Source organism: Onychomys torridus, chromosome 4, assembly GCF_903995425.1.
Source record: "Onychomys torridus chromosome 4, mOncTor1.1, whole genome shotgun sequence".
NCBI classification, from domain to species: domain Eukaryota; kingdom Metazoa; phylum Chordata; class Mammalia; order Rodentia; family Cricetidae; genus Onychomys; species Onychomys torridus.
The window spans coordinates 77,265,402-77,291,184 of record NC_050446.1 but is presented as its reverse complement, the minus strand read 5'-3'; the positions used below and the strand labels follow the sequence as shown (position 1 = coordinate 77,291,184).

Here is a 25,783-nt window from a genome sequence, read left to right as displayed (position 1 = left end):
AAGAGGAGGAAAAGGCATGATAAAAGAAGACATCCAGTGTCAAGATCTGCTTATTACATGAGATGTAGAATGGTATTGCTTGTATCTCAATCGACCACAGTCACAGGATAACCCTTCATGTTAATTTCATTTGTCAATATGATTTATCATTAACATAACACCACAGCCTTGCCAGTAATGCCCAATCAACCTCTATATACAAAAGCCTAGCCAATAGAATATTGAATATTAGGGGTTACAAATGTATATAAGGACCAGAAAGAAGCCTGTGAGGTGTCTCAACACACGAAGGCACTTGCTGCTAATTCTGACAACCTGAATTCAGTTCCTGGACCCACATGGTGGAAGGAGATAACTGACTCCTGAAAGTTGTCCTCTGACTTTCATATGCATGGCATGGCATGTGTGCACTTGTGCAGCATATGCGAACACATGCATACATAGCCAATAATAAATAATAAATACACAGTTTATAAGACAAGTTAAAAAGAAACAAACAAGCAAACAGGAACAACTACTGCATAAGAAATGAGGACCAAACTCTTGGAGATAAATCAGGATCCTGTTGGCCTCTCCCCAAGGTACCCTCAGTTGAGAGGCACTTTTTCACAGTAGCATTCCATGATTGCCATGGCTTTATATGTGTCAGCCGAAGGAAAGCAGAGCTGTGCTGCGGAGTTCCTTGTCCTGTGTAGGTCTGGGATAGACTGGGCTAAAAAGAAACACGAATTTTGGAAAGAAGAAAGTGATGGCTGTCTTCATACTCTGAAAGTTGACACAGTCCATGGGACACTGTAGCAGTTCACATCCCCTGTCACTTGAAGTTCACCCCACAGCCAGCTGCAGCAAAGTACCCAGGTCCCGGATCCTCCAGAACCTATTGTAAACCTTCTTCTGGCTTCTGTGAATCCTGGACTGTGTGAGAGGGCTTGGATCCTCCATCAGGCCACTCACCATAGAGGCTAAGGTAAGCAGAAGACAAGCAGGGTTTTCATTCATCTACATAAAACCCAGCATGTCTCTATTCTGCCAATGTCACATCATTTTTCTTCCTGAGTGCTGGCCTGGTTGATTCAGACCCACCACCAGGAGCAGAGGCATCGGCTTGGCACACACGGGTCCACTGCTGCATTTGGCCATCACAATCCCTCATTTTAGGTTACTCTCGGGAGTTCTGATTCTTAGAAAAACCTCTGATTGATGAAATGCCAAATCTCCACTTTATAGGAAACCTCTCAGCCTTCAACCTCTATTGGAGAATATCACACCAGGGATGGAGAACATTCCAAAGCAGTCAGATCTGGCCAAGGAACAGGCTTGTATCTGAGCCTCATATCCTGACTTGGGTCTTAGTTTTGTGAATGCAGAGACATAGCTGGTACCTCAAAGAGGGCAAGAGATGGTTTATTCTTAAGTCAGGTATGAGTGACTGTGCCTGGATGCATGGACTAAGGTTACCCCCAAAGACATCTTTCTTTATGGAAGCTATTATGAGATAGTTTATTACTTACAGAGCAAAAAAGTTATAAATCAAGGCACTTCCCAAATACATTGATGGGGTTCACCAATGGGTCACAGCCAAGCGGGGAAACTGCTATAGGTTTCAGATGCCATGTAATGACAGCTTTTGGATTGGTGGAAGATAGTCATTTGCTAAAAATACATTTTAAAGGTTATGTTAGTTACAGGGATGTCATGTCAAACACAGAGGTGGGCAATAAATGGCTTTTGAAGGGACTAAAATTAGCTCAAGGTCATTGGCTTTGGCCTGCAACTGTCTAACTCTATGATTGTGATTTTCACTCATTTGGCCTTGTAGAATATTTAATTAATATTTTTCTGTGTCTTCTGGAAACTTCAGTTTACAATGTGCATGAGTACTTAAGTCTACAAGGGCAGTATTAACGCTGCTGGAGAAACCTGTGGCCATGAAACCATGCACCAAGCACCTTGCAATGGCCTTGTGTGATGTCACAGGAAGCTATGACCTAGTGTCTATTCACCTCAGATAGGGCACCAAGAGCAAACAAGAGAAACTAGCCCACCAAGTCTGGCCTAGTGAACCAGTGAGTTGACTAGAGCTACTTACGGGAGCATGGGTAAGGAGTTGCTAACAGGAACATAAGTGACTCGTGGGCAGCAGCATTAACAGAAAGCTCACCCCAACATTGGTGATGATTCAGGAAAGCTGGGTCTCTGGAACTCACAGAACAACTTAAGGAGTCTTTGTGTGTCTCAGATTTCCCCTCCCCAGAAATCATTGCTGCTTTTACAACCTGGAGTGGTGGAAGGGAGGGGTACATCCCACATCTTGTAAATTTCATGGGCCTTATAAGTTTCACTTGCTTCCTAGACCTCATAAATGACACTATACAGTATAGAGCATATAGAAAAAGTGTGGAAAATGATGGTCTAGGTTGGGGAAGGGGGTTCATATCAGGAATCAAAAAAGACAGGTAATAGACACGTTAGAATGGGTACCCATGTGTGAAGTCCCACTGAGGCAAGCGCAGAAGCTTTGTGAAGCTGTGCACAGATGACTACTCAAGCCCTGCCTAGTATTATAGGAGCCAAATAATACGACATAGGTTTAGTCAGCTTTCCTGTCCTATGACAACATACCTGAGATGAATAACCTAGGCTTTACCCTCAAGGAGCTATGTGAACTCTAGTCTCTCTCTCTCTCTCTCTCTCTCTCTCTCTCTCTCTCTCTCTCTCTCTCTTTCTGTATATATATATATATAATCTAGCTTCCATCATGAGAGGGCATTTCCCCCATTCCTTCCATAATGTATTATACCACTATGAACTCAAAGCAATAGGACCTAATGATCATGGATTGAACCCTCTGAGTTATCCATTATACCATCATACCAATCAGAAGGAAATGGGAAAACAGAACCTTGAGTCCAGATCTCCTTGACCTAACTCCCACCATACTTTTTGAGATCCTCACTTTCTTAAAACACAATAACTTCATGACTATCTGAAGAATCAATCCTACCTAAGATTAAACCACTCTCCAGTTCCCAAACTGCATGAGAATAAATGTGTCTTTGTTTAAATCTCCAAATGTTGGGTACTTGTAATCAGTCCATTGCCCCTGATGAAGCCATGAGGACAAGAAAAAGGGTTGTTTGAAGGGTGGGAGATTACCCATGGAAAGCCCCAGGAACATAGGATAAAAGAGAAAGTAGATGTAATTCTCTTCTGGCTCAGAGAAATGTATGGAGGCATAAAGGTGAGGGAGAAAGCTGGACTGCAAACATACCTTTACTCCTGTCTTAGGGATGAAGGTAGCAAGGTTAAAGTTCTCTGATATAGGTAGCAGGAGAATAAAGTTCCTGTTTGGATGGATAGGAAGCTAATGTCTTCCAGGAAGTCTATAACAGGCCTGGGTTCTCCTCTCTTATATAGGACAGAAAAGACTTAGCAGTCCCCATAAGCTTCCAAAGTAAGAAGAGGGTGCCACTTGGCATGTGGCTTTGCAGTCTGTAGAGAAGCTGCCACTGTGTAAGTTGAGTGACCCAGACCAGGGTCAAAAATAGTCAATACCAGATTTGGGAATGCCAGTCCCTACAGGAGCTGAGGAGAGGCCTGGTCAACAGGGAGGACCACAAAGCCACATGGAAACCAGATAGATCCTACACTAAACATTAGGAAAACACTGAGGAATTGCAAAGACCCATCACACACCCAAGACCCAGCATGAATTCAGGAGTTCCCCCTATTGTCTCAATGCTCATTGGACACAAGAAAACTTGTGATGAGGAAAGAGGAAAATATTAGAAGTGTTTGTCAAGCCCCAAGAGGGAATATACTGGAAATATCATAGAAAGTATTTATCGGATTGAATTTGCTTTTCCTCTATTCTAGTGGGAAGTGAGGAGGGGCTTCCAAGGACACTCATATACATTGTAAGGAACCCCGAAGCCTTGGGTTCTTGGCAAATCAAATCTGGTATAAGCAGACACATAATTCTGATTCAACTGTTTTGGAAACACAGACCTGTGGAGGTACAGACTGTCACATGGCTCTGTATGTACTTGCCACCATGCCTGATGATTTGAGTTTGATTCCGGGGCCCACATGGTGGGCACTGACTCTGAAAGCTGTCCTCTGGCCTCCACACTTGCATGGTGGGAAGCATGCAGCACACACACACACACACACACACACACACACACACACACACACACACTACATAACCATAATTTTTTTAAAGCTTTGTGGGGGTTCAAGGCACTTTTACACTGAGCCTGAAACATAGGATCAGGGAAACACTTAGAATCGGCTACTCCACATTTAACTTTTCTGTTACTGTGACCTGAGAGAAACAGGTGAAGAGAAGAAAGAGCCTTTTGCTCATGGTCTTGGAGAATTCACTTCATCATAACGGAAAGGGTGTGGAGAAGGGGAGCAGCTCGCATTATGCAGCCAGGAAGCAGAGAGAAAATGCCTACACTGGCTTGCTTTCTCCTTCCTCTCTTTTATTCCATCTGAGCCTGCAGCTACTAGGATGAAATGTGGGAAGCTTCCCACATTCAGGGTACACCTTCTCTTCTTGACTAATCCTCCCTGGAAACAGCCTCGCAGACACTGAACTGTGCATTACTCATCTGGACACCTCTCCATCCAACTGAGCATGCAGTCAAGATCAACCAGCATGTCACTCATACTGTCCTCTCTGACTTATCTGACTTGCCTGCTGCATGCCCCTCTAAACTCCAATGTCTGGTATAGAAAAGACAGTCTTTGAAGGACACATTGGAAAATTATACCCCTTGGCTCTATGTTAAAGTACCCTCACCAAATTATTGGCCCAAATCCATGTAGCTTATAAAAACAGCATGCAAAAACAAGAGCAGGACTTTCATTTTGGAGCCAATCCTTTTATTGAAATGTTTACAAAAGATTGGAGAGGAAAAGGATCAGAAAATTTTGTGACAATGTACATAGGAGCATGTGCCACATCTAAGTTCCTTTGCCTTGGGCTGCCATGCAGGTTGTTCTTTGGAACTTTGACCAAAGACTGGTGTAGCCCAGAGTCCCCCCAGGTCAACTCTTTCAACCAGAACTGACTATGACATTCATGTAACTATGAGGTTTACAAAGTCTGGAAGATTTTCTTTTCTAGTCACATGGCATTCTTTGATGAAATTCAGTTCTGCAAGCCCTGGCATCTTTTGGATGATTTCCAAGCAGTCAGAAATACAGTTCCCTGTCAGGAAGCAAACACTACTCACCCTCTACTGAGGTATATCCCTGAAACCAGAAACCTTTCTATAGCCAAGGTCATGGGCAAAATCATACTTCAGGTCCACACTGAGCCATACGCCATATATACAGATGGATGCTAGGAAAAGCTTCTCAGTGGCCTTGCAGCTGGCTCATTTCATGTTCCTCTCAATCCAGTCTTTGAAAGGCAGCACCTTGGTGAAGGCTGTGGATAGGCCATTGCTACATGTCTTGTCATAGCTCCAGCTGACCAGGCCCACCAGATGCCAACGGGGCTCAGGGGATGCTCGGCCAGGGAAGGACAAAGCAGCGATGCCCCCTGTCTCTGCAGTGCAGATGTCAGAAGGAGTGCTGGGGTCTTGGCTGGCACAGAACATGTTGTCAGTGATACTAACAGGAATGCCATGGTCTTCATGTTGTTCTTCACACAGCAGTGAATCTACCACCCTGACCATTCCAGAATGCAGTGTGTCATTCTTAAAACCAGGGCTCCTCACATCTGCCAGGATGTTCCATCCAGCCACAGTGATGTGGGACTCCTGAAAGGAGGTGCTGAGGTCCCGAGTGGTAGCCAAGCAGATAGGTTGGACACGGGTACTGATGCGGGCCTTGTCTAGGAGCTTCAGAATGGCGATGTCAGTGTCAAGCAGGATAGGGTCATAGTTGGGATGCAGAATGATAGCAGCAATCTACAAAAGCAAGGAAGAGATAGCAGTGGTGAACAGTCCACTCTAGTGTGGACAAGAAGAGGCCAGTTAGGGGTCAAATTATTGAAAGAAACTGTCTAAGTGACAGCTACAATTATTTGAAGATATATTCCTCAAGGAATCATAAAAAACTAATTGTGATATTTCCAGAGTTGTCAACTCAAATTCCTACTGGGGCCTGGAAGGTGACAGTAAATAAGTGGAGTCTGCAAGTAAGGCCATAGAAGTGGGTGTCCATGTCCCATCTGAACTGGGCAGCTGATGCTTGTTCCAGATGATCACTGCTGTACAAAGATGTGATAAGCATTCTTATTTTTACCAGAGAAGGACACCAAGTCTTTCATTGAAACATCTCAATCATTTAATGTTCAATCAACTGATTAAGAACACACATGTTAGCACTATCCATGTGTAAGCCCTATAAGTTATGGATTTACAATCTCTGGCCCACTGAGAGCATTTCATGTACCTTAAAACCAGTAAGATAGAGCTGTGTTTCCCAAAAAACGGTCCCTAAGACTTTCTCCATAAAGATGTTCTCGAACACTCTGTAACACTTTTCCACGGGGTATTTCCTAAGTATTTTATGCTTTCCTAGTCAATGTTTTTGACTAGAGCTTCTAAAAATTCATATTCTTATCTTTCAATTTTTAAATGTATAGTTCTATTACTTGATCCTATTTCCTTGGGAGCTTCTCTTATGAAATGCTGTTCATGATATTCTGGTCTGTCCCTCCCAGTAGACTAGAGAAAATAGCCATGTTTTATTTTTCTTTCTCTATTTTCCATGGATAACATGTTGTAGGGGCTCAATAATAAATAGATAGATAGATAAATAGATAGATAGATAGATAGATAGATAGATAGATAGATAGATAGATAGATATGGATGGATGGATGGATGGATGGATGGATGGATGGATGGATGGATGGATGGGTGGGTGGATGGATGGATGGATGGATGGGTGGGTGGATGGATGGATGGGTGGATAGGTAGATGAACTGAGACATATACAGAAGGATGGGTAGAAGAATGAATGGACAGGTGAAAAGAAGGGTAGGATAGGACAGATGGACAGATGGATGAATGGAAGAAGGGTTCAGAACAAGTGGAAAGTATTACAGTTAGGAGTATCCTGGATAAAAACCTGCATCCTCAAAACCTACTTGAAATAATTACCAAATTCAAATATGATAGATAATTAGTTCTCTTTTTTATTCAAGAAACACATATTAATTTATCTTGATCTGAGTAGTCAGGGCACTGTGACAAGTCATAACATCCCTGGAACAAATCATTTTAAACAGAGGTAGCCATTAAACAAATAGCTTCATCAATGTTTAGTGTACTATAATTTATAGTACATGCTACTAGACAAAGTACATGTATATTTTACTGTAATGTGAATGACTTTTGAGGACGACAGTAATAGGTGATACCTGGCTTTACCTTGTTTTCAAAACAAGCAAAGGTGTGGAGGACAGTTGCATGGTTTGCTAACTTTATCTATTCAGAGTCTGTCAGTATGAAACTCTGAGTCCCTGTTGCATGCTAGGCTTTGCGATGGATATTGACTTGCTAAAGGATGGGGCTGACACAGGCTCTGTTCTCTTGTGCTCATAGTTGGTTAAGTCAAAGCTCTGATTTCCAAGAAAGCCCTCTCTCACCCTTAAATTCTGGATGGTCTTCTCATCCCGCTCATCATCCCTGTAGAATTTTCCCAAGACAACCTTGAGGTCTGCTGTCTTGAGGATGGTGACCTTCCCTAGGTCAGTCACACAGTGGGCAGCCACAACCACAGTACGCTCATTCACCAGGGCACCACTGCAGACCAAGAACCATGCGCCTTTGTGAAGCCCACCATCATGCACACCACTGGTCCTCCGGTAGATGGCTGCCTGCCATGGCCAGCGGGTCCCTTGGGTCTTTGCAGAAGCAACATTCTCGATTTTTCCACAGACTGTGGAGAAAACAGTTTAATAGGATCAACTCAGACCATTGACATCTGAAGGCAAACAGGTCACTCAACCATGACAGCACAAATCTGAATGGAAGGATCCAATAGAGGTAAGAACCACTAAGTAAACCAAACTGGTTTTCTCTTCCTTTTCATTTAATTTAATGTACAGATACGTGTGTGTGTGTGTGTGTGTGTGTGTGTGTGTGTGTGTGTGTGTGTGTTAGCACACAGACATGTGTGCATATATGTGTGAATGTCAGGTATTAATGCCGTCTTCATTTCTCTCCACATTATTCTTTGAGACAGGACCTCAGCAATTTGGCCCAACTGGCTAGACCGAAAGCCCCAGGGATCTTTCTGTCTCTGCTACTCAGAACTGGCGTCACAGATGCATGCCACTATGCCCAGCCAAACTCATGCCCCTAATGCTTACACAACAATCACTTACCTACCAAGCTATCTCCCTAGCATCCCTCCCCTTGTTATTAATCAACTACATGTAGTTGGCTATAAAGTCTAGAATTAAAAGTGGAGGTTTTGTAGTTCACTGAAACAATAGGACTTTGGACAAATTGTTGGCCCTTTAGATCCTTGGTTTCTTTGCCTAGAAAATATTCAAAGAAATAACTATGACTTTAGGGGCTTTTTGAGAAGGCTGAATGGGATGATGTAATAGACAAAATCCCTTGACTGTCTCCATAAGCATGACCACAACAAACTCAGCCATACTGTTCTCTTTTCACAAAGAGGAAGAAGGTGGTAGGCGAGAATGTGCAAGACTCTAATCTAGAACTTCCACATTTTATCTTACATTATCTACTCTCACTCATCATTTAATTAATGGCAATTCCTTAAAGTCATTCGATAATGAGTGTGAAAAGCAAGACTTCACAAGGTAGTCAAGGTGACATAAGTAGAGATCCTCTCACACTTTTAACTCTATCCTCAGTTGGTATTTAATTGTGGCTCTTTCCTTTTTCTAGATGTGATAAATCCTCTACAAGAAAATATTCCTCTCAGAGCTAATGAGTCAATTTCTCCTGACCAGTAAGTTTAAACCTAAAGGAGGGAGCTCTCATTGTGGAATTCCAGAGGTCACCAAACTAGGGGAAGCTGTGGAAGGTTATCCCTTGCACAATTAAACTTCCCATAAAAGCCTGCAATGGTCAACAATTCTTCACAAATGGTGTTGGAAATGGAAAAAGGCTCAAACTCAAAGATGAGACTTGACTCACTTGGGATACAGGATGGGGCCCGTCCACTCCACTTCCCAGTTCTCAGGCATGTTCTCCTGCTGCTTCCCAGGCGGCGGTAGAAGGGTGAGATGCATTCATACTGGAGCTGGGTGTGCAAATGTTGGTACCCAGGAGGGAGGTCTCCAAATGGAAGGACTTGCTTCTTGGTAGAGGCATCCTGCAGTTTCTGCTTGCTGAAGGCTGTGGAATAAAGCTGGTGTAATGGTGTCTCCCTGGATCAAGGCACACAGGACCAGAGAAGAGCAAGACAGATGTTAGCATCCAATTCCCATGCTGCCTTTGGTTACAGGAGAAATATACATTTTCTGTCTTTGTCCTTTTCTCCCTATCTTTGTCTACCCACTTCCTCTTTCCCCTTGTTTCTTCTTCTTCTCTTTCTCTCCCTCCCTCCTTCTCACCCCTCTTCCCTCCCTTTCTCACTCTCTCCCTTTGCTACTGAATACATTCTCTTAAGTCACTCAATATTGTATTCCTTTGTTCTTGGCATGCTTCCAAGTTCCTAGGGTTTTGATCAAACAGAATAAAGTCTGACATAATATTGCTACACAGAGGTACATGTTGTGGGGGGAGGGTGTGTGTGTGTGTGTGTGTGTGTGTGTGTGTGTGTGTGTGTGAGAGAGAGAGAGAGAGAGAGAGAGAGAGAGAGAGAGAGAGCATTTAATTGCAAAATTAAATAGGAAAAGAAGTTAATTTGAATCAGAGAAAGCCAGGCACATTCTTTTCTCTAAACATTTTCATAATGGGGCAATATTAGAAACTGACTTGAACTAAACTGTGTTGATACAGTAGCTTGATTTGGCAATTAGCAAATGTAATTAGTTCACCTCAGAGACTTGAACTTTCTCTCAGGCGACACTGCTTAGGAGAAATACAAAAACTTGCATGTAAATGTGAGAAGGGGCATTAAATGAGCCCTGAAGTCGAGGCCCCTAGAGACACTTTAGGGAGAGATGCACGTTTCCTGCAGATTGTGCTTGTTTTTACAGTGGTGCATAATGGCTGCCAGTCGGCAAACTGAGATTCCTTCAGGAACTGATGTCTTCGTCCCTATGTAATAATGAATGGGGAAACGAAGTCCCGAGACTACTTGTGGGCAGGGGTGCCTTGGGGATGCAGTAAAAGAAGATGGTACCCAAGGAAGTATTAGCAGTCACCATGTCCACCCTAGAGTCTCTGCCATATCAGTCTGATGATGTTTAAAATGAAATCTACTTCTTGTACCTCTATGGTGTTTGGCTCAGGAAATATTCAGTCTACATTGACTTCATTCAATAAATATCCATTCTATGTTTACAGCTAGGTGTGGGGGCTTCTAAACATGCAGTATGCTGACCTTTTGGTCGCTGAAGCTACTGTTTGTTTCAGGAGGCTGCAGAACCTAAGAATACCCCCAGTTCACTAAATTTTAGGCTTGCTTTCTCAATTGTAGGAGTCATCTAGCACCTTCTTCTAATCTTCCACGAAAATTTCTGTAACAGTAGGAAGCCCTGTTGTCTCTTTGTGTAGCTCAGGATCCCTGTACAGGCATCATCACCTAAACAGTGCCTTCTAGGAAGCTGGTGGATTGCACTTAGCAGAGAGCCCACCCCAGGGAAGCCAGGGAAAGATCAGAAATGAGGCAGTCCGCATTCTACTGCCATTGTTCCCAAGGGAACACCTTGCCAGGAGAAAGACAAATATGGAGGAGAGCCTGAGCAGGGGTGAGATGTAAATGGTGATCTTCCCTGAAGGATAATCCAAGCAGTTCTGCATTAAAGAGGCATCTTGTCTGGGCCTTTGAGGAAGTTACTTAACTTCTCTGAACCTCAGTTTCCACATATGCAAGGATATGTTAATAAGATGCAAGTAATAATAAAAAATGCCCAGCTTCAGAGGTTAGCATGAGAACTAAATAAACAACGTCTGTCATGTGACAAGAGCCACTGCTGGCACACAGCAAGGGTGCTGTCTGTGTCATCTATCAGTGTGGTCTTAATCCTTACAGCAATCCTCAGGGACCATTATTAATCACCTCTGGTTTTCAAAAGAGAAAATGAAGCCCCAGTAACTTCAGGGAGTTGCTCAAACATAACTAGGATTGAAGAGAGGCAGAAGCAGATTTTGAACCCTTGACTGTCAATCGGATTTACTCATTCAAGAACTACTTATTGAACGGCTTCTATGTGGCAGAGGCAGTATCAAGCAGGAAAACTTCAGCGTAAACAAAGCAGGCAATATTCCTTTACTTGTAGGTTGTATGTTTGAAGGGGAAAGGGGGAAGGAGAAAGAGGGGAGGGAGAGAGAAAGGTGGGGAGGAAAGACAGGAATGCCAAATGAAATCAGAATCATGGGGAAGGTCAGAGAAGACCAGGTAATGGAAACTGCCTGATGTGGTGACAGGATATGCATGTTGTTGATAATTTTGTTTGAAATGACAGCTGTGAGCTGGGGATGTCGTAGTAAAGCATTTACTACTACATGTATGAAGCTCTGGAAGCATTCCTCAATACCATAAAATGTTTTTTTAAATAATCATAAAAGAACAGTCAGAGATGGTCTCTCTGCTAGGTAAAAACAAGCAGAGAATTAAAACGGTAGAGGAGACTAAGCCTCTATGAGATCCAGTAGGAACCATTTCTAGACTAAACAAGCAACAAGTTTAATGTTTCTGACATAGAATTATGCTTGGACTGGTAGAAGACAACCAAAGATGTGTGTGCAACTGCAGCAGAGAGAGTAAGGAAGAGGATGAAGGAAGAGAGTAAGAATGGTTTTTCTCACCACAAGGTGGGTCTCATCTGTCTTCCCAAGAAAAGCATTGGGTATACACACACAAGAGTTCATGTCCCACATCCATCAATTTGCCTCATCTGGTTGGTCATCATCAAGACCATCTTCCTAAACCCTAGCTGGCTGCAGTGTTTAGCAGGATTGCCAACTCCTAGAAGCTGCCATAATAAAGAAGCAGTCATTTCAGGAAGACTAAAATACTAAATTCAACTCCTCAAAGATCATCAGGGAAGCCTCACTTCTTCTCATCAGCCATCTGCTTTCCCACGATCCAGTAAAACTTGTACCTCTTCCAGTAGGAGCTACTTCTTGGCCAAAAGCAGCTGGCTAATGAGCCTCCATCTAACAAGCTCCATTCTTTCATGACCCGTTAGCACTAAATGTCCCTAAGAAATGCCAGGCTGCCTTTGGCCAAATACAGCTGGAGAAGGGAGATAGTCATTAGCCTTGAAAGTGGAGTTCAGGGGTGTGGTCTCACCTTGACTGAACCTGCATTGGAAGGACCTTCCTTCTCACCAGGTCTGAGATCTTTGGTTCCCGGCAGGCTAAAAACAGATAAACCATGCTGTATGATCCTTTCCCATCTTCACCATGCACACCACATCATCCAGACACCTTGCATTCATCCCCCGTCTCAGAGCCTGGCTGTGTTAGAAAAACGTTAACAGTGTGTGTGCTTAGCAAAGATGTCAACTGCTTTTGACATAACCTGGAAGCAGCCCCTGGAGAATCCAGTAGTTCCCTCTGAAAAAGAACTGTTCTGCCGAGGTGACTTGGGACAGTGGCACTTCATAGATCAGAGCCATCTGTTCCTGGGAATGGTGTTAGCAAACTAGATCATAATGGGATGAAACTCACAGTAAAGGCTCCAAAATATGGCCCACAGAAGGAACTCAGAAGTCCTTGTTTAAAACCAGACCACAGTGCCAATAAATAAGTCCCGAGTAACCAGCCATTCCTTGTCCCGTCTCTGCAATGAAGGTCCTTAGCAGTCACCAGAGGACAACTCAGAGCCCAGTTTCAATTCACTGAAATCTTTCTTTCTTTTTTTTTCCAGGGAAAATGAATCCTTCCCATCTCACTTTCCCAATCTAGCAGCCAACATTTGTCTAATTAGCAACTTAAAATAGTTTGGTTGTATTAATTTGTAAGAGAAAAGTTGACAAAAACCTCCAAGGACATATGCAACACCGTTCCCATACTTAATGAAATAAAACATCAGGCCCTGTACTTGGAGGATGAAAGTTGCTTCTGGCAAAAGTCTAAAGTGATTTATCCCTTTCACATTTATCCCTTTTTTTCCCTCTTTTATTCCTTTCCCCATGATTTGGGGTGTTGACAAACACCCAGCAGAGAGAGTGGAGGCTGGGGGCAATGATCTTGACAATCTAGGACATGAACACACTTTTCTTCTCAGTTAAGGAGATGTCAGCCAAAAACAATTAATGGGTAAAGTCAGGGAGAAACTGCATCTCCACTGGGATGGGGTGGGGGTGGGGGCTCCAGCCTCCCTACACAACAGTCCAGGGTTTTTCTGTTCCCAATCTATATTTTAAATGTTCCTTCCTAAACCAGCTTTCTTTGAGCTTACCATAAGACAGATGCTTGCATTTCCATCTACACCCACTTCTCCTGTCTTTCATCCGGTATAGCATCCGAGCTCCTCCTAGCATCCTTAAATCTCTCCTGACGGCTATAGACCCTACCCTACCTCACACCATCTACTCCATTTCAGGAATACTGATCTCCCTCTCTCTCTCTTTTTTTTTCTGAACTACTCATTTGTTCTTCTAATTGCCCATTAGATGTTTCAAGGTCTGCTCTCTTTGTTTTTAGCCATCCACATCTGAAGTCTTCCCTTAGAGGAGGCCAGGAACATGCGCTTATTGATTCTTTTATTAGAAATGTGATAAAAAGCAGCTAGGCAAAGGCTTACAAATTCCATCCTTGGATTTACATATCTAAGACTCAGCTTTGTCGTGTTCCCCAAACTGCTCTTCTCCATCACCTTAGAAAAGAGGAGAGTCAGGTCTTCTTGGAGTCCAGAAAAAAAAAAAAAGAAGCAGAAGTTTTACAAGATACTCTCCAATACAAGAGTCCCAAACGGTTTGCGGGTGAGCCTCCAAGAAACCATTATCCCAGGGACTTAAAAGCAGGCATGGGAGCTGTCAAAGAATCACAACGACTGTATGCACATGTGCAGAACCGAGAAACACCCCTGAGTTACCTTTGATACAGATGGGCTGCTTCCCTGACCACTCTCCACCCTGCTGGCAAGTCCTCTTCTCATTTCCACTGAGAACATATGAGCCATTACAGAAGAACGACACAACTGTGCCAATTTTGACATGGCGCCCATTGAGAAGCCCAGGACCTCCTGTGATTTTCTTGTACCCATTGACTGGGCCCCCAAGGTCTGAGCAGTTTCTTTCTTCAAGGACTAGAAGTGGAAGAAGGGAAAAACAACACTGTTAAAAGTCTGAGTCATCCGATTTTAGAATAGACTCTTCTCACATTTCATTGAATTACAAATACAGTGATAGAGTGCCTGCTAACAGCAGTGCTTAGAAGAAACTCTGAGAAGAACTTCATCGTAGAGAAGCATGTGTTCAACGTGTCTTTGGCTTGTTTTATGACTTATTCTTAAATCAAGAAATCATTCATTCTAAATATAAATCAGTTGGGCACTAAATCTGGGCCTTAGATGATATTGTTCATTTCTTTCTCAAACTGTGGAAGCTGAGGAAGCCTGGACACTGTAACTACGTCACCTAGATTTTTCAATTAATATATTATGGTTTGTTTTTTTGGTTTTGTTTTGTTTTGTTTTGTTTTTTTATATTGTCTTACGTTTCATCTCCCAACACTCAAGCCATTAAACCAGACTGCTGATTTCCTGCTTAGGTTGTGTACTCTGACAGTAGAATTGACTTGAAACAGGGTGCATATCTGCTGATTTCCTGCTTAGGTTGTGTACTCTGACAGTAGAATTGACTTGAAACAGGGTGCATATCTAAAATGGATTTACTTTAGTTTTCATCCTGGAAGAAAACAGTATGCTGGAACTTTTAGTCAAAAACAAACAAACAAACAAAACAGAAAAACCCAAGGTGTTGGGGGAGTGCTGGGAGAGATGACTAAGTAATTGAGAGCACCGGCTGCTCTTCCAGAAGACTGGGGTTCAATTCCCAGCATCCACAGTAGCTCACAACTGTCTATAACCCCAGTTCCAGGAGGATCTGACTCTGTCTTCTGGCCTTCAGGCATCAGGTATGTAAGTGGTTCACAGATACAGATGCAGGCAAAACATCCATATGCACAAAATAAAATAAAACAAAATGGCACTATGTAATATAATTGTAGATCTAGCAGACTTTCCTGATCTCCAAATAGAACCTTCCATCTGCGCAGCTAACATTCATTATGAAGAAATTTCTATTCTTTCATTCCTGTCTGACAGAGACTTAAAGTCAAATGGCATCAGCGGCTATTCTGAGCATTTCAGCCATGGCCTGGAAATACTCTATTGGATAAGCAGCATTATTGTCTGAAACAGATTATGACACAGTAATGACTATGACCAGCCTAGGGAAAAACAGAGAGTCTGCTGAAGAATCCATCCTTTAATTATTGAATTTAGGACAAAGCTCTCTCAGCTTCCCTTATTTCATTTTTTTTTTTAGCATTTACTTTATTTTATGTGTATGAGTGTTTGCTTGCATATGTGTGTGTGTGTACTACTTATATATATCTGGTGCCTGCAGAGGCCAGAAGAAGGGATCAGATTCTTTGAACTGGATGGTTGTGACCCACCATGTGGGTACTGGAAATAGAACCTGGGTTCTCTGCAAGAGCAAAAGTGAGCTGTTTCTCTGGTGCCTATCCCTGATTTCTTGCAGTCATTTCTTCCAAGTAATGTGATTGTACAGTCTACGTGCCTTTCTCCTATAACTGCCCCCATTCGTCTTCACAGCAATTTATTTACTTGCTCCCAGGCAAGAAGAGAATTTCCATTCAGATAATACCTTTAAAATATTCAAAAATTTAAAAAATATTGTCTCTATGTGCCACTTGGGAAGATTGCTAGAACCAGCCAAATGAGTGGTTTGACTCTACTTGGAGACTGTCCAGGCCATATGGCAATAGATCAATCATAATCTGTGTGCCTTGGGGTTATGTAATATAAGCAGCTCCTCTTGTGAGTGAATCCTAAGCTCCTATTTTAAGTGTAAGAAAAAGGACCTCACTGAGCAAGCTGTTCAAAAATACTGAGATGGCATAACAAAGCACTCCACCTCAGATGGACTCAGAAAACCTCAGTGCTATGTTTTCAGGAAGGAACCCAGCGTGAGAGAAACAGGCAGAGAAAGCAGCCAATGCTGTAGCCTTCAGCTAGTACAGATGCATTCAGTTCTGAACACACAGCCGGAAGGCTACTACCGGAACCTAGAGACTACAATAAAAAGCACAGTGTATCCCACCTGCATGTTTATAACTGTGGAACTAGTCATAACATAGTAATTGGGAGATTTTAAGTCAAGTTACTGGCCTTTAACATGATTCAGGACTGAAATATCTGGATCTATACTCCCATATAGTAACGATCAACCAGAGTTTGGAGTTGATAAGTAGCACTTTGTCTACATGGGGCAGAATTACTCACTTGGCCATGACCCTCAACTAGACTGCCTAGCTATGGTTTTTACTTAAATCTGTGACCAATCAGTCTAGGAGCTGAAGATTGTGTAATTCAAGTGTTATTCTTCATGAATTTTGAGCTTTGCTCATGGCTCATGGTGGTATTTAAAGCAGTCCTGAAAGTGAGAACTGAAGAATAAACTGTAGCCACACCAGCTTCAGCAGAGGGAAGAAATCCTTTCTGCTAATGGTTTGGACAGGAAAACCTGAGAGCTGGGTTTTTCTTTCCTTGGAAGGAGGCACTTTCATAGTATGATAGACTTCCACACCACGATTTATCATAGGCTAAACCCTCAGGGATCATAAATCTGCTACATTTACTGAGGGTTTGAACACTGCAGAGTTCTTGAACTTTTGGAGGAAATAGATTTAGAATATTCAAGTCATTCATTTCTCTCACTGGGAAGGCTTTAAAATAAGAATGGAAGAGAAGCTAATCTGGAATATATCACCATCTCTACCCAAGCTGTGAGGATATGATTCTGTTTTCACAATTCTTCAATTTGTACACTTTACAACATGACATTTGTCAAATCAGGTCATATGTAAACTTTTCATATAGCACATCTTACTTCTGAGCTAAGAAAAGCCACAGTTAAATCAACAGAGCAGCTGAAATTTGGTGAGAACTTAGGACAGAGAATTCTGAGTACACTTAGTGGTTTGAAGTTATTGCATATATAATGTCCCCATGATAAATCCAAGCATACTTCTAAGTGAGGAGCCAATTAATATTCAATGTCTCCCTCAAAAGCCTTGTGTTGAAATCCTAACTACTCCAAGTAGTATGGCATTCAAAGATAGAATGTTTGGGAAGTATTTAAATCATGAAGATAGAGCCCTTCTGAATGGTATTACTGCCTTTATAAAATGGAATCCAGAGAGTGCTCTCTCCTGTCTTCCTTCATTTGAGGACTCAGCAAGATTCTAACGCCTAGGAAGTGGGAAGCAGGTCTTTACTAGGCCGGTCATCTTCCAGTGTCTTGATGTTGAACTTCCTAGCCTCTGTGACTATGAGAAGTAAATGTTAAATCACTCGATCTATGCCATTCTGTTGTAGTAGTCACAACTGACCAAGATGGAAGACAAGACCACATGACTGAATATCAAGTGAAACAGAAGGAGCTTCATTAAAGATCTAGAGAATGTAGTTTTGTGGTTTCACTTTAATCCCAGCACTCAGGAGGCAGAGCCAGGCGGATCTCTGTGAGTTCGAGGCCAGCCTGGTCTCCAAAGCGAGTTCCAGGAAAGGCGCAAAGCTACACAGAGAAACCCTGTCTCAAAAAAAACCAAAAAAAAAAAAAAGTAACTCTGCTGAATATGCTCAAGGAAACCAAAGACAAGACTGATCATTTCAGCAGGAAACTGTAAGCCTTGAAATATAACCATAGGAAAAATCTAAAATGGAAAAGTACAATGATAAAATAAAAAATTCAGTGGATAATTTAATAGGAAATCTAATGAGACTGAAGAGTACGAATAAGCTGAAAGGACACTTAGAAGAAAAGAATCATAACTAAGCCTAAATGGCCAAAAAGATGAAAATGTATAGGAAAATAAGTATGTATAGAAAATTGAATAAATATGTATGTAAGTTGGTGTCCCTGGATGAGAGGAGAAGGAGACAAAAGCAATGTGCTAAAAATATTCTACAGATTCACAGTCTTAAATCCCCTAAACACAAAGAAACTCATACATACACACACATATGTGTGTATATGTATATATATATATATATATATATATATATATATATATATATATATATATACACACAAAGCAGTGAGGGGGTGTGGAATGACGTAAACCAGTCATTATCTATGGCTTATAGCATTGAGAATAGCCCTTTGTTTCTTTATATTTTGTTTTAAAATTTTGCAGTCACACAATGTCAACAGACAAAAGTTTCTTCTTTATTATTTTGTTTGCTGTTTCTATTGATAGGCTCTCAAGGATCAAGCAAGACAGCCTGGATCCTCTCTGGTAAGTATCTGAAGTCAACATTTGATGTCCTGTGCCTTTTGTTAAATGTCCCATAGGCTCTCCATCCCAAGAAAAGTCTCTTTAATATCTTGCATAATCATTGACCTATACAAGTTTTTCCATGAAATCTCTTCAGCCACGGGGCACTGGTGGAAAGCAGTGGCCTTCTAGCATGAGAGTTCAACAAGCCCAAAATCTACCAAAGAGGTAGAATTTATTCATTTTTCTACTGAATGAACAATAATTGGAATTTTATGTCTCCAAACCTTATTTTTGTTGTGTGTAAAGTAGGACTATAACATGTATGTGCTTGGGCTGAAAATAAAAAAAATAAAGTTCTATCTCCTACGTTTGCATTTGTTTACAAAGTAGTCAACTACTTTTAAAATCCATTTTCCCAAATTTAAAACACATTACAGAACATCCCAAAGAGAAGCCTTAAAAAGCCATTATTAGCACTACTAGGGCAGCGGTTCTCAACCTGTGGGTCATAACCCCTCTGGTAAGCCTCAATCTTGAAAATTATTTACATTACTATTCATAACAGTAACAAAATCACAGTTATTAAGCAGCAACAAAAATAATTTTAGGGTTGGAGGTCACCACAACATGAGGAATTGCATTAAAGGGTCTTAGCATTAGTAAGGTTGAGAACCACTGCTCTAGGGCATGATGCAGTGTTCCTCTCCATTTCCTGAACGTTGGGTAGTTTACCAATGATGAGCTTCCAAGTTCAAGTTGACTCAGACTTCTGGGTACCAAGTGCAGTGTCTTTACTTTCTCATTTTAATCCTACACAGTAAAACGGTAAAGTTTTGCTCCTATAGCAAGCAGCACCTGGACATTATTGTCCCTTGTCTCCCATTTCCATATCCTCCAAAGCTGCATACCCACTTATGATGCCTTTGAAGGGAACTCTAAGACTTAGTCCACCCACTGCTGTTTCTCCTCATTTAGATATCTCCCTGGTGGGTATACAGATCATTCGAATCTCATCAGAGGTCCTTCCCACAGGTTTCAAAGCAATTCCTAGTCCTCCATGTATTCTCTTTTTAGAAACCTTTGTATCTCCCCATTGGACAGATTCATAATTCTTTTTTGTTTGATTTTTTTCAAGGGCTTTATGTTTCATTTCACCTCAGTAGCATGGATATTTCAGACACAGCCAATAGAGAATTTAAAATATCTCTATTTCTGGCTTAAAGGAGCTAGAGCCCCTACTTGGCTAAGTAGAACACCCATGATTAATAAGAGATAGCACATTGCCTTGTTCCTGTTGATACTCAGTCTGGGGACACAAACACATTAAATTCAGCATGCCCTTATATGCTAGTGCATGAACAAAACAGTCACCAGAGGGGCATCTTTATGGAGTATTGCTTCAGAAGAACAGTTAAAGACTTCCATATCCTTAGTTCCTCTCTCCCTAAAGGGCACTGTATGAGGTGGTTCATTATGATTCCATTTACAGGCATGCATATGATGATGTTAAACTGTTCTTATCTTGAATTCTACAGGAACCCCCATCAGGTTCCTCATATCCCTATACCAACACAAGAGATCTGCCCTCTACTTCTCCACGTGCGTCTTGCTGCTTGGAGCTGGCACCTGCATCCTTCAGAGGACTGCCCTTGGGTATGAAAGCTAGCTTGCCCAACCTTGATCTTGTCTCACCCTTTATTCAACCAAGGGTTGCCGATGGGATGGGCATGTTTTGTGAGCTGTAATTTCACTTTCCAGAACCCTTCAGGATCAGGCTGCATTTGGGAATTTAGTAGAAAACATCTTGACTGATTTCCTCCTTGTTTACGTCTTCTCCAGTTCCCTGTCTGATTCTAGGAGTGCTTGCTTTAACAAAAACCTAGACCCTAACACTTGGGCCAGGAGAAACTAGCTTAAGATAGCTCTGCTGTTTTCTTAGCCTAGGCACCAGAACCTCTCATGCCTTCAGTTCTTGATTCTACAGACAATGATGGGAACCTAGTGAGGCAATTGCCATGGAGCCATCAGCATGACCGGATACTGAGTTCTTGTAGGAGGGTGAAATTAGAGAATATGCCCTTAGAGAAAGAAGGGCTTCCAGCTTCCACAAATACTCTCATGCTCCAAGCTATTGTACCCAAAGTGGTCAGGTGGTATAGACAATGGGACTTCTCAGGATGAATAAAGAAGACTTGCTCAGGATTCTCCTTGATGGATTCACTGCTGTCTGCATAACCTGATTCTATACAGCCTGTGCATGGAGAAGGCCCCTGCAATAACCAATACTGGATTCCCAATTACAGATCGGAGAGCTGGATTTAAGCTGATTCAGAGCAAATAAAGTTATATTGTTTTGCTTCCTCCTGGTTGTTCCAGTAAGAATCACTATTGACAGCTGAGATGACCAAGGTCATAAATCTATAAGAAGTGGACAAGAAGATGGCAGCATCATGCAACATGTCAGGACCTTGTGACATTGTCTTCAGGAAGAGCGGTTCATTTATGTGCACTGATAACACCACTTTCCGACATCCAAATAAGTAACATTGACTGTCATAGAAGGAAGTTAGTTGATACTGTGGCTGCCTCACCATTCTCTGATAGGTATCAGGCCCTGGAGCAGAACCCAGACATGGGAAAACAGCCCGCTCTCTCTTCCCTTATGACATTATCCATATAATATTCCTGTTCACAAAAGAAATGTATTTTATGAATGAATCTAGAATTTGAATGTGATACACTAATCTTCTATGAATATTTATCAATTTTCTTTTGCTTAGATCTCTAAGCTCTAAGCTCAGATGTGTAGACAAGACAGGTTTAAAAAATGCCTGGGAACAAAGAACCAACTTACTTTGTCTTTCCAAAATCTATCACGTCACTTGTTGGGGGACTGGGGTAATGCTGCTCTATCACTACATATTTAACAAAGGACCCCCACTCATGCCAAGCAGAAAAAGGCATTGGCAGATATTTTTCTGTATCTTTTAAAGTCAGTTTTATAGTTTGAGAAATATATTCATGAATATAATGCATTTTGACCCAGTCTCCTCTCTCTTCCCTCACCTCTAATTCCTTCCCTCTTCCCACCACCACCACCTTTCCTTCTTAACTTTATGTTCTCTCTCTCTCTCTCTCTCTCTCTCTCTCTCTCTCTCTCTCTCTCTCTCTCTCAATCCTGGTTGCACAGGTATGGGATCATCCATTGGAGTGTGGGTAGCCTTTCAGGGACTGCATCCCTGAAGAAAACCTATTCTCCTTCCTCCCAGCAGCCATCAGCTGTCAATATCTTCTCAGCTGGGGATGGGTAGGACTTTATGAGCCCTTCCCCCATCCATGCTGGAACTGGCTAGCTTGATTTTGTGTGAGTCTTGTACAGTGGCTGTGAGTTCATGTAAGTAGACAGAGTGGTTTTTCCATATCAAAACCAGAAACACAAGTGATGTCAGTTCTGGCTTATTCTAAGATACATATGTACCCAGTCTTTTCTCGGCCTCACTTAAGTACTTACAAATGAAAAGGACTCATGGCACTCCATCACGTTATTTATTCTTTGGGTCTGGTTGTTACCATGCTAAATTTTTCTGAATGAAGAAAACCCTTAGCCAGGCCTGGTGGCACAGACCTGTTATCCCAGGGACTCAGGAAGCTGAATAGGGGAATGCTGCAAGTTCAAGACCAGCCTGGACACAGAGTAGGTTCAATGTCAGTCCAACTTAGTCAGGCCCTGTCTTAAAATAAAGAGGTCTGGGATATGGCTTAGTAGCAGGCCACTTCCCAAGCACATGTGACACCCTATGTTCAATGTCCAGCCCTACAAAAATGAAGAAAAAGAAGAATCTTAGTAGTTCAATTAGATGTCAGTGTAAGAAACTCAGTTTAATTTCTTTAGGTTAACTGACTCAACTCATTCTGATGGAGAAAAAGAAGATGCTACAAGTGAGGGTGTGGGGATAAATAAACACACACATCCTTTTCATTAGCATCAGCTTGCCTATGACGAATGCCTTTCTTCTAAAATCACATCAAAAGAGAGCATGCTAACCAAGGAATAAGGTAATCACGGGGCTTTCAGCAAATTTGAATAGGTTGTGAAGGTCCTCAGCAAACACTAGCTAAGAGCAGAAGCTGGCTGGATATAGCTGGCAACACAGGTTCCATGAGGTCAAATGCTGGAACTGCCTTGAGACCACTTAGGCAGCTATGTGGTCCAAAAGAAAGCCTCTTACTCTAAAGGTAGAAAGCCAAGTGAAATGGACCCAGATTCTGATTTTGATGTTCTGCTCAGAGTAACTATTGGGGACTTGTAATTAGAGTTCTCAGTTTTATCATATTTGTGCCATCTCTAAGGTACCACCCAGCGACTGCCACTTAATCAGGGCACATTTGTAGTCAGTGCAATGCAGTCAGTATATCATGCACAGGTCCACAAATTATAAAGGATGAGACATTGGGAAGAGACTCAGAAATGCTTCCTCATGATAGGAGCAGCTATGTACCACACTGCCTGGAAAATGCTGGTAGCAGTTTGAATAATTCTTTAAGAGGATCCTAAATCCTCAAGTTTAACACTTTATAAATCAACAAAATAGATACTTCATATTTTGAGCATCCTTCAAGCAAAGCCCTAAAATGCATGCCATTTGACATTGATTGAAAGCTTAACCAGTATTTTAGAAGTACAAATGGATGAGGATCTAATTGACTGACCACCACAAACCTGTCCCTTGTCAACTTGACACAAACACATCACTTTTTAAATCATACCATGCCACCCTACAAAGTTCTTGTTCATCTCATAATGCAAAATAAATTCACTTCATTCCATAAGTCCCATTAATTGTCATATTCTCGCTACTGCTCAAAAGCTCAAAGGATTTTTTGAGACTCAAGGTAAACTCTGAGACATATGAGCCACTGTGGAATAAAAAAAAAAAAATCCATTCTTCCAATATTGGCACAGAGTAAACATTCCCATAGAAAAGAGGGGTGACACCAGAGTGAGTCCCAAACACAACACAGCAAAAGTCAAACGCTATAGCTCCATGCCCAGCTTCTGGGGAAAATGCTGTCCTTCCTGAGCTCCAAGAAGCTTGGGAAGCCCTGGCTCTGTGGCTTTCCATTTCACAGCTCACAAGGTCGCATCATTGGCTCTCCAACCTTCAAGCTTCATCAACCAGATTTTCTGAGTCCCTACTTTACAGACAGCAGGCAGGGGGATTCTCAGCCTCATAGTCATAGAATCGTGTGTGTGTGTGTGTGTGTGTGTGTGTGTGTGTGTACACGTGCACACATATACACACGATATAGAGAAGAAAGGAGTTCTGGTCAGAATAAAAGTAAATGTTTGTACCCATAGATAAACTCATGGTGACCTTTCTATAATTATAATAGCTTCTTCTATTTTTTATTGTTCTTATTCTGCTCCTTATTATTTTTAATTAATTATTATTATTGATATCCTTCTTGATTTCACAAATGGTCTAAAGTGAATCATAAAATGATGAATGAAGAAGTATGCTTGCCTTTTGGCAAATTTTAGTCATGAAATGTTTGTGAAAGCTGATTTATCCACCAAGCAAAAGTTGGGTTTGGTATTCTCCCTAAAGCAGAGTTTCTGAGCATTGTTACAAAGGACCCAGGCCGGAAGTCAACACAAATATCTCCCTATGATCTAGCTGTGGTGGGAGCTGGGATGGAGGGTGTTAGTTTCAGTTCTTAGCATACTCTTTATATCCGCCCAACCTCACTCATCACCAAAATCAAGGAAAGAACTTGGGACAGTTTGAGTTCTGTTTGGACAAGGCATTCGCCTCCTCGCTGAGGTTTTCTTGTTCTAAAATCCAACACAGCACAAAGGCAGTGCTCAGAGACAAGGGACGGTGGCCTCCTTCCTTCCACCTCTTTCCTTCCACGCCTTTTCTTGTCAGGTTCACGCTTGAATTTGGTGCTTCTGGACTGAAGTAAGTGTGTTTTACTCTCTTGAAGGCCATCACCCATCAGAAATAATGGCGCCAGCTGATGAGACAATCTTCACCAAAATCTCGATTTATCCCTTCCCAGCGGGTAGAATTCAGCTCCCCTGATGTTTTCCAGTCCTCTGTGGGTGTGAATGAGGTGCTACCCATGTGAGGTTGGCTTGGATGGCACACACTGCTATTTATTCATCTGGCAGCAATTTGGAGACTGGGGCTTAATTGGCTATTTGATCTTAATCAGTATTGTCTTGGGCCTCTGGTACACTGTGTCTTTCAAACACCACTTTCCGGTGCTTGGATGGCCTATTTAAAACTGCCTGTGTCCAAGAGACGGTCAACAGTGACCATTGTTCAGAAAGTGTTAGTTGTTTAATGTTTTTTGTTCAAAGTCAACCTGGCATATGGTGGTAGAGTAAGTGGGCCACTTATATGATATGAGAAGCTCAATGGTTCTGCTTTGATAGAAGAGTCTTCTTTGGTTTTCCCAACATTTCAGGGGTTTTTTGAGTCATCATCAAGATGGATATAGGACTGGAGAGACAGCTCTGGAAGTAAAGTGTTTGGCACACTAGCATGAGTACCTGAGTTCGAGCCCCAGAACCCACATGGAAAATGGGCATGGTACATGCTTGTCATCCCAGCACTAGAGAAGAAGGGACAGGAGGGATCCTGTGGCTTTCTAACTAGTCAGGCCAGCTGAATGAGGAAACTTCGGGTCAGGGAGAGACACTGAATAACAAGACAGATGGCCTCTGGGAAAGATGCCTAAGGTTGACTCTGGCTTCTACATGCACATCTGGACATACACACACACACAAGAGGAGCTGGGCACAAGGGTACATGCCTGGAATATCAGGACTTAGAGATTGAGACAGGGAGATTGCAAGGTTGAGGTCAACCTAGGTGACAATAGTGAGAACTTGTCTCAAGAAAAATACTGTTGCTTTTTAGCACATGGATGCCCACAAGAATGCCTTGAAATTTACTAAGAGGACATTTCAGCTTTTGAAGTTGGTAGAGATCAGGTAAAGAATGTTCTCCAAGGCAAGATTTAAGAAAGATGGGAGTTTTATGACCTATGTCTGGGGCTGGAGTTCCTGGGGTTGTGGCTTGTTTTCATTTCAAGTTAATTTGTATTTATTTATTTATTTATTTCTTCATTCATTCATTCATTCATTCATTCATTCATTCATTCATTCATGGCTGTCCTG

General features: G+C 42.0%; 1 protein-coding gene across 3 annotated transcripts in view; it reads right to left on the bottom strand.

Annotated features, from left to right (window-relative positions):
* Positions 1 to 4,896: 4,896 nt before the first annotated feature.
* The window catches only part of Pamr1 (peptidase domain containing associated with muscle regeneration 1), an 86,674-nt gene continuing 65,787 nt past the window's right edge, over positions 4,897 to 25,783 (bottom strand). For all 3 annotated transcript variants that reach the window (XM_036186095.1, XM_036186094.1, XM_036186097.1), the window contains 5 exons: positions 14,159 to 14,371; positions 12,410 to 12,476; positions 9,142 to 9,374; positions 7,614 to 7,906; positions 4,897 to 5,927 (listed from right to left, as the gene is read on the bottom strand). In XM_036186095.1, the coding sequence (XP_036041988.1) occupies positions 5,391 to 5,927; positions 7,614 to 7,906; positions 9,142 to 9,374; positions 12,410 to 12,476; positions 14,159 to 14,371 (1,343 nt within the window). In that variant the 3' untranslated portion in view covers positions 4,897 to 5,390. The remainder of the gene's footprint in view (positions 5,928 to 7,613; positions 7,907 to 9,141; positions 9,375 to 12,409; positions 12,477 to 14,158; positions 14,372 to 25,783) is intronic.